The following is a 16,439-nucleotide window of genomic DNA, read 5'->3' on the forward strand; positions in this document are numbered from 1 at the left end:
CAGCCCCGCAGCCCCGCACCGCGCCGCTCGGGCCCCGGCAACCGCCGCGGCGCAGTAAGTTGGCAGGAGCGAGTCCCCTCCGTTCTCGACTCCCCCGCACCTTTTGAACTTGTTGCTGCTGCTCGGCTCGCCTGCGCCTGGCTTTTGGAAGGTGAAGAGGAGGGAGGCACGGAGGAATGGGGGAAGGGGGAGAAGAGCTCGCTTGAGCTTTATTTATGCTCCCTCGGCGCATCGGATTCGGCTGCTCGCGAGCTGCTTTCTCAGCTTTCCCCGTTCCGGGTGCACCGCGAGGAGAAAGTCTCCGCAACTCAGCCCCGGCGCGCACTTCGTCAGGTATGTACCGCGGCCGAGGCGCGTTGTGCGCGGAAGCAGATGTTGCTGCTGCGGCGGCAGTGGCGGCTGCCAGCTCCCGGGCTCTGTAGCTGTCACACTGCACCTGAGCTGAACTTGACAAGAGAGTAAAGGGGAGATTGGGCGAATGCTTTTGGCAGACACGGCGGGTGCTCGTAGACGTGAGGGAGGAGGATCTATATTAATGCCCTCTAGCCGCGTCCAACGCACAGCACTTCCGTCTCTGCAAATACGTCCCGAGGAGTAGAGGTGGCGACCGGACTCCCAAAGAGACGTGGGGCAGCGGCTGTGACCGAACCTCGGAAGCTACAACAACAGGTCTCCTTCTTGAGATTCCTTTGGCGGGAAGGGCCACTTGAAAAGGGAAGGTTTGAAAGAGCTGAAAAGGAAGGTGGAAGGGTTCCCTAATTCTTCAAAAGAATACCACTGAGTGTCTGTCCTTCGTCTCCTCTATCCTACACGACACACACTCCAGACTGTGTTAAGGGAGAAATTAAAGACACCTGTTTGAAGAAATTGAGGCATCTAAAGTCACCTGTGTACTTATTTGTGCCGGGGCTAGCCTGGTCCGACTGCAGGAAAAGGTTTGATTAGGTTTTGTTGGGTGTGATTGTTAGGACATTGTATTTTCCCCCCGTTACTCCAAATACCTGTCTTTGAGGGAAACTTGCCCTCTGAGAACTGTGACTTCACCAGGAGCCCTACCTTGGAATAAGGCTGATACCTCTGGACCACATTTCTCAGTAGTATTTGTTTGACGGGAGGAAGTGGGTGATTGTGGCTACTTTGAGTGACCCATTGTAGAGACTTGATTGCCCTTCTGGCCTGCACTTGAAGGAACCATGGCGGCGGGGGTAGCAGCGTGGCTGCCCTTTGCAAGGGCAGCGGCCATTGGGTGGATGCCTGTGGCCTCGGGGCCCATGCCAGCTCCCCCGAGGCAGGAGAGGAAAAGGACTCAGGATGCTCTAATTGTGCTGAATGTGAGTGGCACTCGTTTCCAGACATGGCAGGACACCCTGGAACGGTACCCAGACACTCTGCTGGGCAGTTCGGAGAGGGACTTTTTCTACCATCCAGAGACTCAGCAGTATTTTTTTGACCGTGACCCAGACATCTTCCGCCACATCCTGAATTTCTACCGCACTGGGAAACTCCACTACCCTCGCCATGAGTGCATCTCCGCTTATGATGAAGAATTAGCCTTCTTTGGCCTCATCCCAGAAATTATTGGCGACTGCTGTTATGAGGAGTACAAGGATCGCCGGCGAGAGAACGCAGAGCGTCTTCAGGACGATGTTGATACCGACAACACCGGAGAGAGCGCGCTGCCCACTATGACGGCTCGGCAGAGGGTCTGGCGGGCTTTTGAGAACCCTCACACCAGCACAATGGCCCTGGTGTTCTACTATGTTACCGGCTTCTTCATTGCCGTCTCAGTCATCGCTAATGTGGTAGAAACAGTGCCCTGTGGGTCTAGCCCAGGTCACATTAAAGAACTGCCCTGTGGGGAGCGGTACGCCGTGGCCTTCTTTTGCTTGGATACAGCCTGTGTCATGATCTTCACAGTTGAGTACTTGCTTCGCCTGGCAGCAGCTCCTAGTCGTTACCGTTTTGTGCGTAGCGTCATGAGTATCATCGATGTGGTGGCCATCCTGCCTTATTACATTGGGCTGGTGATGACAGACAATGAGGATGTCAGTGGAGCCTTTGTCACACTCCGCGTCTTCCGGGTCTTCCGGATCTTTAAGTTTTCCCGCCACTCTCAAGGCCTGCGCATCCTGGGGTACACACTGAAGAGCTGTGCCTCTGAATTGGGCTTCTTGCTCTTCTCGCTCACCATGGCTATCATCATCTTCGCTACGGTTATGTTCTACGCAGAGAAGGGGTCTTCCGCTAGCAAGTTCACCAGCATCCCTGCTGCCTTCTGGTACACCATTGTCACCATGACAACACTAGGGTAGGTGCCATCAAGGGAAATGGGATGGAGGTGGAATATGTATGTGGTGGTTGTGCACCCATTTAAGTTATATACTTATTAAGAGCAAATAATCTTTCTCTTTCTTAAATGGGTTCAGGAAAATATTATCTAAATGATTTTGAAGAACTCTTTTGATCTATGATATGAGTATGATGTAGTGATTGAAGTATTTAGGAAGTTGCTGGCCAGTGTTGAGTATTGATGCCTGAAAGTGATAAATACAGAAAGAAATTTAGGAATTCCTGAATATAAAGATCATCAGTATTATATGTATGAAGACATAAAAATATAATGACAATGAAAAACACAAAATTTGTGTTCAAGTAAAGGTATGAAAATACACACTGTATATTGAAATGCCTAGAAAGTGCTTCAGTGTATTGAACTGAAAAGTTTCCACGTATATTTGAAATATTATTTTCATGTGAATACTTCTGGCATGCATTTTCCCTCTCAGAACCATAATTCTCATTTTACAGCATTTTAAGACATAGATTATAGATATTATCAAAGGATTTTGTAATATGTATGCACATATTCATATATATGCATTTTCATTATGGCTGATAAGTTATGCAGTGTTTTAGAATATCAGGGCTGAAACTGATCAACTCTACAAAATGCAGTGGAATGATATTTGCAACATATTTAAGTTTCTACGTTCATAGTTTCAAATAAAGAAGCAAGTGACTCTTACCACACTTTTTTTAAGAAACTACAGATCCCATCAGGCAATGGGCACATATTCATTAAATACACGTAGTGGGCAGAGCGGTATCTGATGAGATTGATGGTCACCAAGGGCTGGTTGCATTAGAGAATTTTGGGCCCCAATTTCCTTTTAGAATTCTTTTCTTTATTATTTTATTTGGTGGTAATCGTGTTTTGCCACCAAAGGGACATATTCTGAATTAATATTGTTTTTTAAAAAAAATTTAAGCTAGAATTAAGATTTTTAGGTGATTGAAGAAAGATATGACATTACTAATAATGTTAAACTGCAGAAAAGTAGCAGCATTTATATATTAGAGTATATAGTAAAATAAAATGGTAAGAGCCTTTTACTTTTATGAGTTCTTAGATAAGCCAAGTAGTGATGTTAGTGCCCTTTCTTCAGCTTTATGCTGCTTTTCTTGCATGGTTAATCAGTTCAATAGGATTTGGTAATGGCTGTAAGAGAAAAAGTTATTCCCAAGGCTGCTTTTTAAATTTTGTGTTTCAGCCTAATTTAATTGCCTTCTTTAAATGACAATGTGGTTAAAGTCAACTTAATTTTATTGGACATACTGTGTTGAACAGAATTCTCATGTTGTCCTATGGCTAACTAATGGAATATTTTATATGTGAAGAATTTTGGGCTAAGTCAAGAAATTATGTTAAAGTAAAATATAATGACTTATGGTTTTGATTTAGTCTCACATATTTTTGAAGGCCTACTAGTGGATTTTCAAAAATGAATCAGTGAAAATTCTATAATCTACTGCTTATATTTCCCTTTTATCCTGTTGGTAATTTTGTGACACATTTTGAAGAAGATGCAGAATACCTTAGCAGTGCAGGTGCTTAGTTGTAACTAAGAGGTTTGTGTCTTGTTGTCTTTATGTCATTTGAAGTCTTTATTAAGGACAGTTGGATAGTATAAATCACTATCAGGACTTCAAATTAGAAGTACCTATGAATAAAAAGAGGACTCTATGTTAAGGGGAAATGAAAGAAGTATTAAAAGGAAATACATTTTTAAAAATTAGGTGTCTGTGACAGTGTTTTTCATGAAGTATCAGTAAGTCATTTTAATACTCTATGCCCTCTATCTGATTGAATTTAAGCATTGTTACAATGAATGTTGATGAGATGCTAATTTCATCTGGCTAGAAATTTCTATCCTAGACTTGAGAAGTTAGTATTATTTTAAAACTTGTTTTCTGAAATGACTTTCAAATTTTTATTTTATTATGAATTCTATTTTTGTTTTTAGGAAAAGATGAGGAATTGTTAACCACTGATGACAATTTTTATTATATAAATAAAATGCTTAGAAGCATCTACTTTTTGAAATGAATTAAGAAACTAAATCACAATACCTGAGTAAAATCTATGAAATGGTTTTAGTTCACGTGTTCTGAATGTTAGTATGTAAGAAAAATTAAATACACACACTTTCTCAGAACTTGGAAGCAAAATGGGAGTTACTTCTAAGACTTAAGTTCCACTATAGATGAGAATTTTAATTTTCAGGAAATTAAGGTAATTAATGATCCTGGTGTGATATAGCAGTCATGATTTAAAGATGTAGAAATGTTGCAATCAAGATACAACCCATTTATTGGAGAATATATACGAACATTTAACAAAGCATATGCTTTATAATGTAGCAAAGTTTTCTCAAAAAATGTCTTCTGTTTCTCATCAAAATATATTTTAAATGTATTATACTTTTCTGAAAAAATAGATTTAAAAAAATCCTGCCTTTTTGGTGTCTTAACTTTGGTTGCATTGTGACTCAATAGCTTCATTTAAGAATAGAAAGTATTAACAAAAGCCATTGCTTGAATTTATTTTTTACACTGTAGTCTTATACGATGAAGTGTAAGATACAAACTTTTTGGAAAATACTCAGTAGTTGCAGCTAAAATCAATCCGTGTCTGATAGATGACCAGGAATTTCCCATTACAGTCAATGAACTCTTTTTATGTGGCTGTTATTTTTAATGGAGCTAATATTCATCAATTAATGATAATAGAAGTGAAAATGCAATCCTAGACAGTGGTGTTTGAAAGTTCCAGCTCATACAAACATTATCTACATGAAAAGAAAGGGCCAAGAATTTTATAATTCAGGACTGGCAGAATTATCTGCTACCTCTCAGGTCATTTTAGACAATATTCAGTTGGTTTTTCGGTCTGAAGAAATGAGTGGGTCTATTGTGTATTCATCTAATCATTTTTGTGCTCCTTGAAATAGCATATATATCATTATTCCATATTTTAACCATGCTCGTTACATAAGTAATTATTTAATTTGCTAGTAAAGTGAATGCTTTAAAATATAATTTGAAGTCTACCCATTTCCTATTAATTAAAGTATGAAACATCAAGAGCACAATTTTAGAAATCAATGAAAGAATGTCAGAAAGGTTTTTTTAAAACAATGTTTAAATTGGGTGGCCCTGTATATTTCTTCCTCCATTCAGTCCTTTCTTTCTGAGCATACTTGTTGACCTGCACTGGGCCCTGATGACCCTTTTACTTCCGGCCTCCCTCTTTTCTGCAATGTAACCTCTAGTTACTACCCTAAACTGCCTTGGGAGAATAAGAACCTGGAAGTCCTCTTTTCTCTTAATGACCTCTGGGCAGTAATATCCTGTTGTTATTTTTCATTTAGGTGGTAGTACTTAAATGGTGTCAAATTTAGGAAATTTCCAAATATTCACCTGTAATCAAAAACGATTTTACAAACATATATTTAGGTTCAGTTTACCATTGAACCTTAGGCTCATGACTTGTGAATTAGAAGAGGTACCAGGTGGCACATTAAATATTTGGGGAGCTATTATTTTAGGCAATACCTGTATTCTTGGTTTCCCTGCAAACCTGGGAAAACAAAAATTTCATTTATAGTGTGCATTCATCAGAAACAAATATGGTAGAATTACAACTATGCTCCTAGAAAACTTAGTGTAGTTGTCTATTTATAAGACTATCAAAACTAAATCTATAATATTTTAATTTTGATATAGTTGGTAAATTGCTATTTTAAGAAACAAAAAAGCAAAATACTTTTATTGTAATTTTCCTAACAATGTATGAGGAAAATTCCTCTTTTTAGAATGGCATAATTGTAGGGGGATTATATATTTATATAAAATATGTCATATGTATGTCATATATGTTCTATTTCATATAACACACAAGTATGCTATATATCCCATACAACATATACATATATTAACTGTGTTGTATATGTTATATACTTTATATAGTGCATGTTATAAAGTATATATTATTAAAAAGAAGAAGAAACTTTGAAATATCTTCCTTCTATTCATCACTATTCTGACTACATAGCTTTAGGGAATGTTGGGAGTGTATCTTGTGGAATCATTTATGTAGAGACTTCTGGTTTACCCAGCAATACTGAAAATGGGTGGAATTATAGTTTCTCCTGTGCCAGCACCTATGCATGAATATTGCTAACGTGTTAATCAAATACATCTTCACGAGGTGCTGGGCTGGGGGGGCGGCAGGGGGACCAAAATTTATCTTTTGGGTGAAGAGCCATTCTATGAGTAACATCCATTTTTATTTTGGCATACTATACCACATTTTTTACAGAGTTCTTTATAGAGCATGTTAATTGATGAGAGCTGAAAATGAACTTTTAAAGAGATGTAGAAAATGTGATATGTATTCCTCCTTTAGCATTACAGGGGACCAAATCTTAAGTGTCTTCATTTTGTTTTAGTCACCATTTGAATTAGAGATAATATTTGACGTGACGTATGTATTTTTTGAAAGTGTGTATTCACCCAGCTTTCTATGTCTTTTTCTATAAGCCTTTGCTTGGTTGCAAGACAGAGGTATGTCAGGAAGAGATGAGATGTGTTCTCTTGGCATGGCATCTTAGAAAAGGGACTGGTTTCTAATTTTCAGTGGGTCTGTTATGATTTTTTTTTTCTTTTCAGGATTTCCCTTTAGAGTACAGATAGACTTGATCTTATATATATTTTATTTGTATAATTACTTCATTTAATTCTGATGTCATGTATTTGTCTAAACTTTTCTCCCAATTATACTCATCTTTGAAAACGAGTTCATGAAGTTCAAATTTCTTATTCCCTAATTTCTGAATTCCTGGTGGAAGGAAACTTAGCTGTTGTCTATTTAAAATCTGTCATTTTACACATACACGATTGTTTTTGGCCTGCCCATAGTTACACAATTAAATATCAGTAGTACTTTTTGAAATTTCAATTTTCTACTCTTTTTTTTCCCCTGAAGACCTTAAAACATTATCTAGAAATGTGCAGTACTAATTAGCTGGGGGTTACTGCAGACGCTCAGGGATAAGAAAGGAATAAATATGTTCTTTATTCTATTATTTTAATGCATTTCTCTCCTAGTTCTACTCTCTGTGACTCACTCTTTCCACATCCCTCAGTATCACTGCTAGCTCTGCATTTATTCATACAGTACTGGAGTTTATCATGAGGTGCCCAGTTGACATAATGCAACCCTGTGTTTCTCATCTGGTGAACTCTTAGGCCATTTGGGGGAAAACTACTTTATGGTGAAATTTTACCTGGCCTGATGGAGAAGAATATAAATCAGTTACTTTGTCTGAATTATCTATAAAGGAGTTGGCCTGTAGATTGTTAAAAACTGTACAATTTAACTTCTCTTTCATTGAAAGAAGGGGAAAGGTGAAAAGAACTTTCCCTGAAAAGGAGGTATGATTCTTCCTGCAGAGCTGTAAGAATGATTTCACTTTTTTTTCCCTACTCTCCATGTGTCTTATATTGTTTTCTGAGCATGAGTATATATATAGAAATAGGCATTGTTCTCCCACTAACTTCAGCAGCTAGATTTGACGGTGTGAGATATGATCTGGTATTGAAAAGAAACCCAGGGTGAAACACCATCTCTACATTTCTGTGTACATTTGCATATCTCCTTGCATTAGTAGATTCCACTGGATTTTTTTGCCCTTTAATTTTCTCCTTTGAGAGCCAGTCTTTACACTGACCTTCTCCATGAAGCCTTCTCAACCTCCCAAGCCTACATCTTCTATAGTTGGAATTACACTTGACATTAGTAAGTGCTATTTTTTAATATAATTTATGGTTTTACTTCTTGCCTGCCTAACTACATTGAAAGGCTTTTGAGGTTTGGGTCTATACCTTTTGGAGACTTATTACCTGGTTACTGTGTTGCTGATCATGCTGTGAGATGATACATGCACACCATGGAGAGCTCCTTAGCCATGGACCAGTGCCATCTCAACATTAGCAAGAATCGACTAATCTAATCACAGACTTTGTTCAATGTTAACAAATTTCAAGTTTTTTTTTTTTATTTGAACACTTTGTCTTTGAATGTACTACAATCCATCCTTTTTATTTTTCTTTTAACTAGGGAGGGCTGTAACTCATTCTTCTCTGCAAAGGTTAGAATTAATGGCTGTCGATGGCTATTTCCTTAATCAGTTTGCTTTCTGGTGAAGGCTGGGTTAATTGCAGGTGCCTCTGGGAAGCATATGGAGATATGTTATAATGTAAGTGAATCTGCACAGAAATGTATTGCCTTCTCTTTCAAGTTCAGTCCCCTATCTAAATATGAATAGCCCAAGTGACACATGGGTCAAAAAGATACCTGGGTGACAGTCACTAGAAAGGTGTTCTCTTTCTTACCCAGTAAACACAAATTGGCACTTTTTCCCTTTATTCAGGTGCACTCATTTCTGCATAGAATGGAATTGTTTAAAAATAGAGAACTATTGTCTGTAAACGACACATGAGATAAATGTATTCTCTGTTCAGGAAGAAGTTTTCATTCTAAGCGATTAAAAGGCAGTTTTACAAAATGTAAATATACATGTAGATACATATCCTGGCATGGTGCAATCCATTTTGCATTGGAAGTTTTGACAAGTCTGTTATGTAAAGAAGATCATAATCATAAAAAGTGTGCAGAGAATAAGTGAGTTATCAGAAGTTAATAATGAGAAAAAAATAACGTAAAAGAGTAGGAAGACAGTTGAAATAATGTCAAATAGAATGGGAAGGTTTTGTTCTAAAAGTAAAAGGTCTTGTCTTTTTTGCTCTTATGTGGGCCTGATTCTTCCATCTTCCTCACTTTCCTCACTTTTAAGAATACCAGTAATAGTGCTTTGGGAAACCCAAAGTCTTATCAGTAACTTATGCTCTCAGGAAATCAAAATGTGACTCATAGCGTTCAATTCCATTTAACAGACTTTGGTTGATCATTTACTACCTGTTATTGACCACGGCAGTAAGCATAACTGCTAACTTCCAGACCTTAAGAACTGTGTATTCTAGTAGGAGAGGCAGAAAGTGAACACAGATATATAATTCCAGGCAGTGGTGGGTGCTATTAATAAAATAAGTCAGGGTAAGAAGTGTGCTATTTTGTATAGAGGACAGACAAAGCCTTTCCTAGGGGAATATCTGAGCTGATGGCTTTCTGAAGGGATGAAGGGAGTCCTGTGAATATCTGGATGAAGAGTTTAGAAGAAGAGAGAAAAGAAGTACCAAGACCACAAGGTGTATTCTCCCTAAGGCCACTGTAATTGAAGTAAAGCAGGGGAGGGGCTTCATAGCAAATACTGTCTGAAAGGTTGTTGGGATGAGATGATGTAGGACATTGTGGACCACAGTAAAGATCTTTGGTTTCATTTGAGACATAATAGACGTTAGAGAGTTGCGAGCATGGTAGGGATGGGATATCGTTTCTGTATTACAAGATTCATTTGTAGAGTTGAGAAAATTCTGGGTGATGTTTCTTAGCGTGGATGGAAAGACCATCAGAATTAGGACCACCTGGGACACTTACAAAAATGTAGACCCTTAGCAGCCACCTAAAACAATTGAAATAATGTCTGGAGGTGGGAACCATGACAACTGCATTTTCACTTCTCTCATAAAATTTTAAGAACCAGTGATTATTAAAATTTCCAGTGATCTGGAAGATTGTATGTTGAGGATAGCTCTGATATTCTAATCTGGGAATATTTTTGACCTTGAGCTAGTAATCTTTTGAAAGGAGGTTAAAATACACTGTTTAAAACAGTGACTCTTCGATCCATGGGTGAATTGAAGTGCATTTCTAATATGCAAGTGGGTTTGATTTCTATCTAATTTTGTAATTTGTCTGTAAATAAGGGAACACTGAAAAATGACACTTTGGTACTTGTTTGTTTATTGTACTGGCCTCCTATGGCAAGTACTCGACATCCCTTAGGCATTATATACATATTCCACCTTTCTCTCTTAAGAGAAAACTAACTTTTCATTGGTCTGAAGAGCTTTATTCCATTTCCTTGATAACAAATAGTTGGCATATATTCGTGAGTATGCAGAGTTCATCATACAGTCTCATGTGAATTATTATTTTCATCTTTTGTCCTTAATTATTTGTCATTCCTTCTGGCTGGGATTTGGGCTGTGGAATTTGCATTGAGAGAGACCTGTGAGGGACAATAAAAACTAGAGCTGGAGATGAAAAAAAACCAAAACCAAAACCAAAACAACGATCTAGATGAAGTAGCAAAAGTGCTAGTTTTTAATATTACCTAATGAATATATATGTAGGAAGACAGATAGAAATTGAATAATCTTCAGTGTAGGTGATAAATGGATTCTTTTTTGCAAAAGCCGTGTCTTATCTTGTGCCAAGGAACAAGGTGTTGTGGATAATGGACATTAGTACTACTCTTCTGCAGAGCAACTAGAATAAAGACGATACAACTGCTTCCTTTTGGGAGTTTGGGATTGTGAGCTTTTAAACTTACTGATTTCCTAAACTGTCAGGCATGGGTGGGCTGAGCTTTCCTCAGTGGGGGCAGAAGCTAACTGGCCAACTGATCATAATGAACATAAGGAATATGGAGTCTTAGATCGGGGTCTGTGAGTTAGGGAAAAGCTTATGAGAAGCCAAGACAGCACCCAGTGTAAAGTCAATCTAAATCTCATGAGACCAGAATTTTCTTAGAGTATATTTTTTTCTCTTTTTCCTCTTTTTTTTTTTCTATATAAGCAGAAAATTGATTCAAAAGGATTTACTTTTCAAAGAGGATAATTTTTAATCACATGTCAGGGATTTCAACTGTGGAGGACCTAAATATAGAAAACAAATTACTAGTGCATTCTTAGATTATAATTGAGCATAAGGGAAGTTTTGTGTAAAAATCCACAGAATGGCTGATTTGATGTTGAGCTTTTTAATTGGCTTTTCATGGCTGCTAGCCTGTCCAAAATGACTTCATAGTCTTTCCTGGTAAATATAGGGAAGTATGTAATGAACGTTTTCCCGTGAGGTCTAGGTGCAAAGAGAAGGGTCTTGGGAAAGGTTGATTGAAGATTCCTATGGCCAGGAATTGAAATTCACTTCCTGCCTTGAAGGATGCTGTCTGATTAGCTGTGGCTACAGGATTTCTGGTTATTAACTTTGGTAAAAGGAGGAAACTTTTGGTCAAAAGTTATGATTCAGTCATAAAAGTCCTGATAAATGTAATCTCATGGAAACTTAAATGTCTCTTAGTGTCAAGATCAAGAGACCTGCCGTGACATTTCGAAATCTTGGTTTGAAGTGAGATTAGTTAGATGATGCAGGTTTATTCCAAGTCAGATAAATAGGAAAGACAGTTTTATCAACCCTCTGTAATGCCACTTTTGCTGAACAAAATATATTTGGGGAGAGAGAAAAAGGGAAGGAAGGAAGGAGAGGGGGGGAGAATATGAATGAATGAATGAATGTGTATGTGTGTAAGGAGATAATCTGACTTATAATAGGGCAAGGAAGAGTCTAGATTTATTGGGCCCATACTTTCTGGCAGGCACCACCTCCATAGGCATAGCAGTGATATTTTTTCATACCATGCATGGGCTGTCCTTCTTGCTTTGCCACATTTTCATTCCCACTGTCAAGAATGATCAATGAAAATAAGTTAAATAATTATTCAATAAAATGGGAGCAAGGAAACCAAAATACGGCCTCTCCTTTAGAAACATGTTTTAGTTCAAACAGCTAGAACTGTTATTTAAAAAAATCAAGCAAATTCTTTTAGTTAAAATAGGAAGCTGGAACCAAAAACAATAGAACATGTTTGAGAAACAAGTCTGAATTTGGATATGAAGTTCTTCTAGGAGAATATCAGAGAATATTCAACAGAAATTCATGATCCCGATCAGGTACCCCACTAAAGGAATCTTAGGCTTCTACCAAAGATTGGAGCCAGACAGAAACATCAGACAAATACCACTCGCACCGTGCTTCAAAGTTCTGACCTGCTACTGAAATCTGAAATATTTAAAAAAATGGATTTAAAAATTTTAATCCAGAATATATTTTAATTGGGTCTATAATTTCTGTTCACTTTTATTTTAGTTGATTTAGAAGAATCTTTTTTGAAGAGCTACACATGCAATTTATTTTTAATAATTTGTTTCTAAGCTCATATTGTATTTCTGTTCATTTGCAGTATCCCTAGGAACCAATTAAGAAAAACAATCCATGGATCTAAAATGATCTACCTGTAGCCTTGTTGTGTTTAAGGTGCCTCAATATGCCTGCTGACAAAAGTTCTCTCTTCAGAGAACCTCAGGCTTTAGTTGAAATCTCCCCTGCAGGTTTTATAACAATGCCTAGAACATTGCTTTGTGGATCATGGATGCTTAATAAAGATTTTTTTTTCCCTTTTTACTGTAGAGTTAAGTGTCCAACCCACTTTAGGTACTTATCTCACTCATAATACTTTGTAGCTACTTCTCTCTCAGCTACACACATTCTCTGACACACAAATATCTGCATACAGAAATAAAATTCCCACAGATGCAAAGTCTTCAGCTCAACGTACAATAAAAAATTACACATGAAATAAATGTCTAGAGTTTTGACATGCTGATTTTATTCCTCTGTAAAACTGTTCTCCAAATCCTTATTCACTTTCCTTAACCTTCTAAGAAATCCTCTACATTTCTGTATTATTTCTCTCATCTCTGTGCTGTTGGCTCATAGCTATACATATCTATCCTGGGCCATTGTTCTGAGCTTCAACAAAAATTTCCAGATTTATGCCATCAGGAAATATTATGGCCTTGGCTTTTATAGACAATCAGCGTAACAAATGGCCATTTAGAGAATATTTCCAAATCTAATGCAAAACCATTAGACATAGACTATTGTTTAGCTAGCAGGTTACTCACTATCCCATGTACTAAGAGCTATGGAAGTGTATATGTATATTTTTTTTCTTGTATGCTAACTCCATTAGAATTTAGAAGTTTCCTGTGTGACTGGTGAGAAGAATTTTCAGGCATGTCTAGGGTCACCAGTAATGGATGGCATGGCCAATTAGTGATGTCAGCCATGGTGGGGCATAGAGGAGGCTTTTCTTAGCTGGCATAAGCAGCCTCAGTGGCAGAAAAATGCAGAGTGTATTCTGGGCACAGTGCATAGATTCCTTTGGCACTCAAATATCTGTCGAATGTTGACTGAACAAAAATCTGGAATTACTTGTCACGTTTTAAATCTTAATAAATTCTGCTCTGAATTAATTTGAAAGTAATTATTGTCACACAAATAATAATACCTTCACTTATAAGTTATATTTGTTCTCATATTTGTATTTTTTACTTTTCTCATGTGTTTTGACCCTCACAAGTGATCAATAAATATCCTTGGAATAAATGAAAGTAAATTAAAAATGTCTTTCTGAATACAAAAAAATTCAATTCATATTTGTGAAATTAGAGAAACAGTTCTAGCAGGAGGATGGAATAGAGATTGAATTAGATGACATTTGAATCTTGTTTTATGGTCTTAACACTGGAGCACCCTAAATAATCTGTGATACATGACATATGGCTTTACCTCTCTATAATATTGTTCTCTGTAACTGTCTCTCACCATCACCTTAGAATTGGTATTTATTAATAATCTATGAAATTGATGTACATCAGGTGTTGCATTCAGTTGAACATGCTGGAACATTACTGTTTAACAGAAAAAAATATGACGCCCAGAAAAACAGAAAAATAAATGCACAGTCATATGCAAAACCTAACAAATAAACATAGAATCCAGATTTCATTTAACTCAATTTATTGACTATCCCTATGTGCCAGACAATATATGCTTGGCACTATGAAGAAAAGATACAAGTATGAAAGAATAATTTCTATGCAGAACTGGAATTTTAAATCCTGGCTCTTCTCACTGGCTGACTCTACAGAGCCTGGATGCAGTTTAAAGATATAGTTGTGTTTGCACTGTATAAGATGTGTGAAGAACTTTTTAACGCTCTGAAATGAGTGATTGTTTGCCTGGGTTGGAAAGAACAAGAGTCAACCATCAATTCTTGTAGTCAAGTTAGAGGCTGTGGAGCATATGAAATTACAAGGATATTTGAACAGGGTTATTCTCCTATCGGGGCCTCCTTTCCTCCTTTGAGGCCTGTCCTAGTAAATAGGAAAGAATGGCTTGGATGCATGTGAGCTAACTTTTGAGTTCTATAGCTGTTGGTTTTCTCTTAATTTTTTTGTGGGTAAAATATAATTGGTATTTGCTTTTTTCCAAATGGTTTAAGATTGCCTATATCCATTGTAGTTTCAAATGATTCAAAACATCAATTTATAAGTAGTTTAGTATTACCATTGAAAATATTATAATATTTGCTCTTTAATATAAATACGTTGATTCAGAGATAAGTACACTGAAATATATTAAGTCTTTACGTGTTCTATATTTTGAAAGACCCATTTCTATAATAAGAAAGCAATTAATTTAAATATTACCTCTCAATTTTCTTGGTGCTTTTGCTCCCTTTGTTCTAATTAACTTTTACTTATTTGCAGCGATATCCAAATCCCATTTGATTTCATGTTATTTGCTTAAGCCATCATACTCCATGAGACTTACATAAATTCAGTAACATGTTCATAGATATAGACATTTAAGTGAGATTTTTCAAACAGTAGCTCTTTATATTCTTAGAATCATAGAATCTTGAAACTAAAAACTTCTTGTAGATCACCTGGCTCAAACTTCTACCATTTGAAAGCCCCTCTTTCTAATATATTCTCTATATTTATATGGCCTTCTATGAACTTTTCTGAATAATCTGTGTAATTGGAAGTTTAAGGCAGCACAACTCACGTTTTTATCAAGTTTTAAAACGTTGAGCTGACATGGAACACCTTTCTCTATCACTGGTTTATCCAGATTAGGTTTTAGAGACTGAACAGAATGTTTTCTTTTTCACATCTTTTCCAGGGCTGTACTTGAAGAGAGATATCATGTCCCTCCTTAGGCTTTTCTCTGCTAGGGTGACTTTCTTAAGTCATTCAAAGTTTGTCATGTAGTGTGATTTCTGGACTCCCCTCATTGCCTTGATCTCAGGTATCTGAAGTTGATCTGACTGGAAGAAAGTACATTGAGGTCATGACCTACAGTGACACTAATACCGTGTATCTCTGAATAGGGCCTAAATGCAATGACTTCTATCGATCTTGCGGTAAAATAACAGGTCTTTTATTTTTACTTGAAGTGCTATAAAACCTTTCTTTCTTCTCTTTCCTTATACTGTTTACTACTTGAGCATAAATTCTATCAGATTTTTTAAATCCTTGCGAAATTTCATTCTGTGAGCTAATAAAAGTGCATTGTTTGAATGTTAACCTAGCTACATGGCTCAGATTCCTCCATGCATCTGTTTAATTGTATTATAAAAATGAAACAGAACACACAATAGACAATGTTCTTCTGGAAAAGCTATATAGGAGTCCTTCTCATCAATGGAAGTGTTTATCCATATCATTGTACCTGAAAGCATCTACCCAGTGCAAACAGACATTTAAAATCCAGTAGGGAAGGGAGAAGAGAAGGAGAAAGTATATTAAAAATCCTAATTGAATTGTTCTAGCACCCACGGGCTAGTCTGGTTCTGTTTGACCAGAGGCTGAGGTTCATTCAGGTTTCTGATGATTTTTCCCATCACTCCCTAGGAAGATCATTAATAATGAGCCTGTTAAGATAACTGGGATGGAGAGAGGAAAAGGGTCAGACATGCAGCTTTCCTGTTCCTCCTTATTTGATCAGACTAATTCCATGACATAAAAAATGGAGATGATGATGATCATGGTCATCATCATCATTATAACAGGAGCTCTCATTTAATGAGTAATTACCCTGGGTCAGGCACTACACTAAGCTCTGCTTTACATACGTTGCTTCTTATAACATGTGATTCTGCAATATAGGCTTTGCTTTTATTTCACAGGTAAACAAAATGTGACTTAGAAAGAGTTGATTAGTTCTGTCTCCAAAACATGTACACTATCCTCAGAAACACGTAAGTCTAGAAATTATTTATATT

At 37.1% G+C, this 16,439-nt stretch overlaps 1 protein-coding gene across 1 annotated transcript in view; it reads left to right on the forward strand.

The window, feature by feature from the left end:
- Positions 1 to 16,439, forward strand: part of KCND2 (potassium voltage-gated channel subfamily D member 2) — a 465,433-nt gene that overhangs the window by 747 nt on the left and 448,247 nt on the right. The window contains exon 2 of the mRNA XM_029233755.1: positions 4 to 2,308. Coding sequence (XP_029089588.1) covers positions 1,194 to 2,308 — 1,115 coding nt within the window. The 5' untranslated portion in view covers positions 4 to 1,193. The remainder of the gene's footprint in view (positions 1 to 3; positions 2,309 to 16,439) is intronic.

This window comes from Monodon monoceros, unplaced genomic scaffold (assembly GCF_005190385.1).
Source record: "Monodon monoceros isolate NGI ecotype Baffin Bay Population unplaced genomic scaffold, NGI_Narwhal_1 Super_Scaffold_2, whole genome shotgun sequence".
In the NCBI taxonomy this organism is placed as follows: domain Eukaryota; kingdom Metazoa; phylum Chordata; class Mammalia; order Artiodactyla; family Monodontidae; genus Monodon; species Monodon monoceros.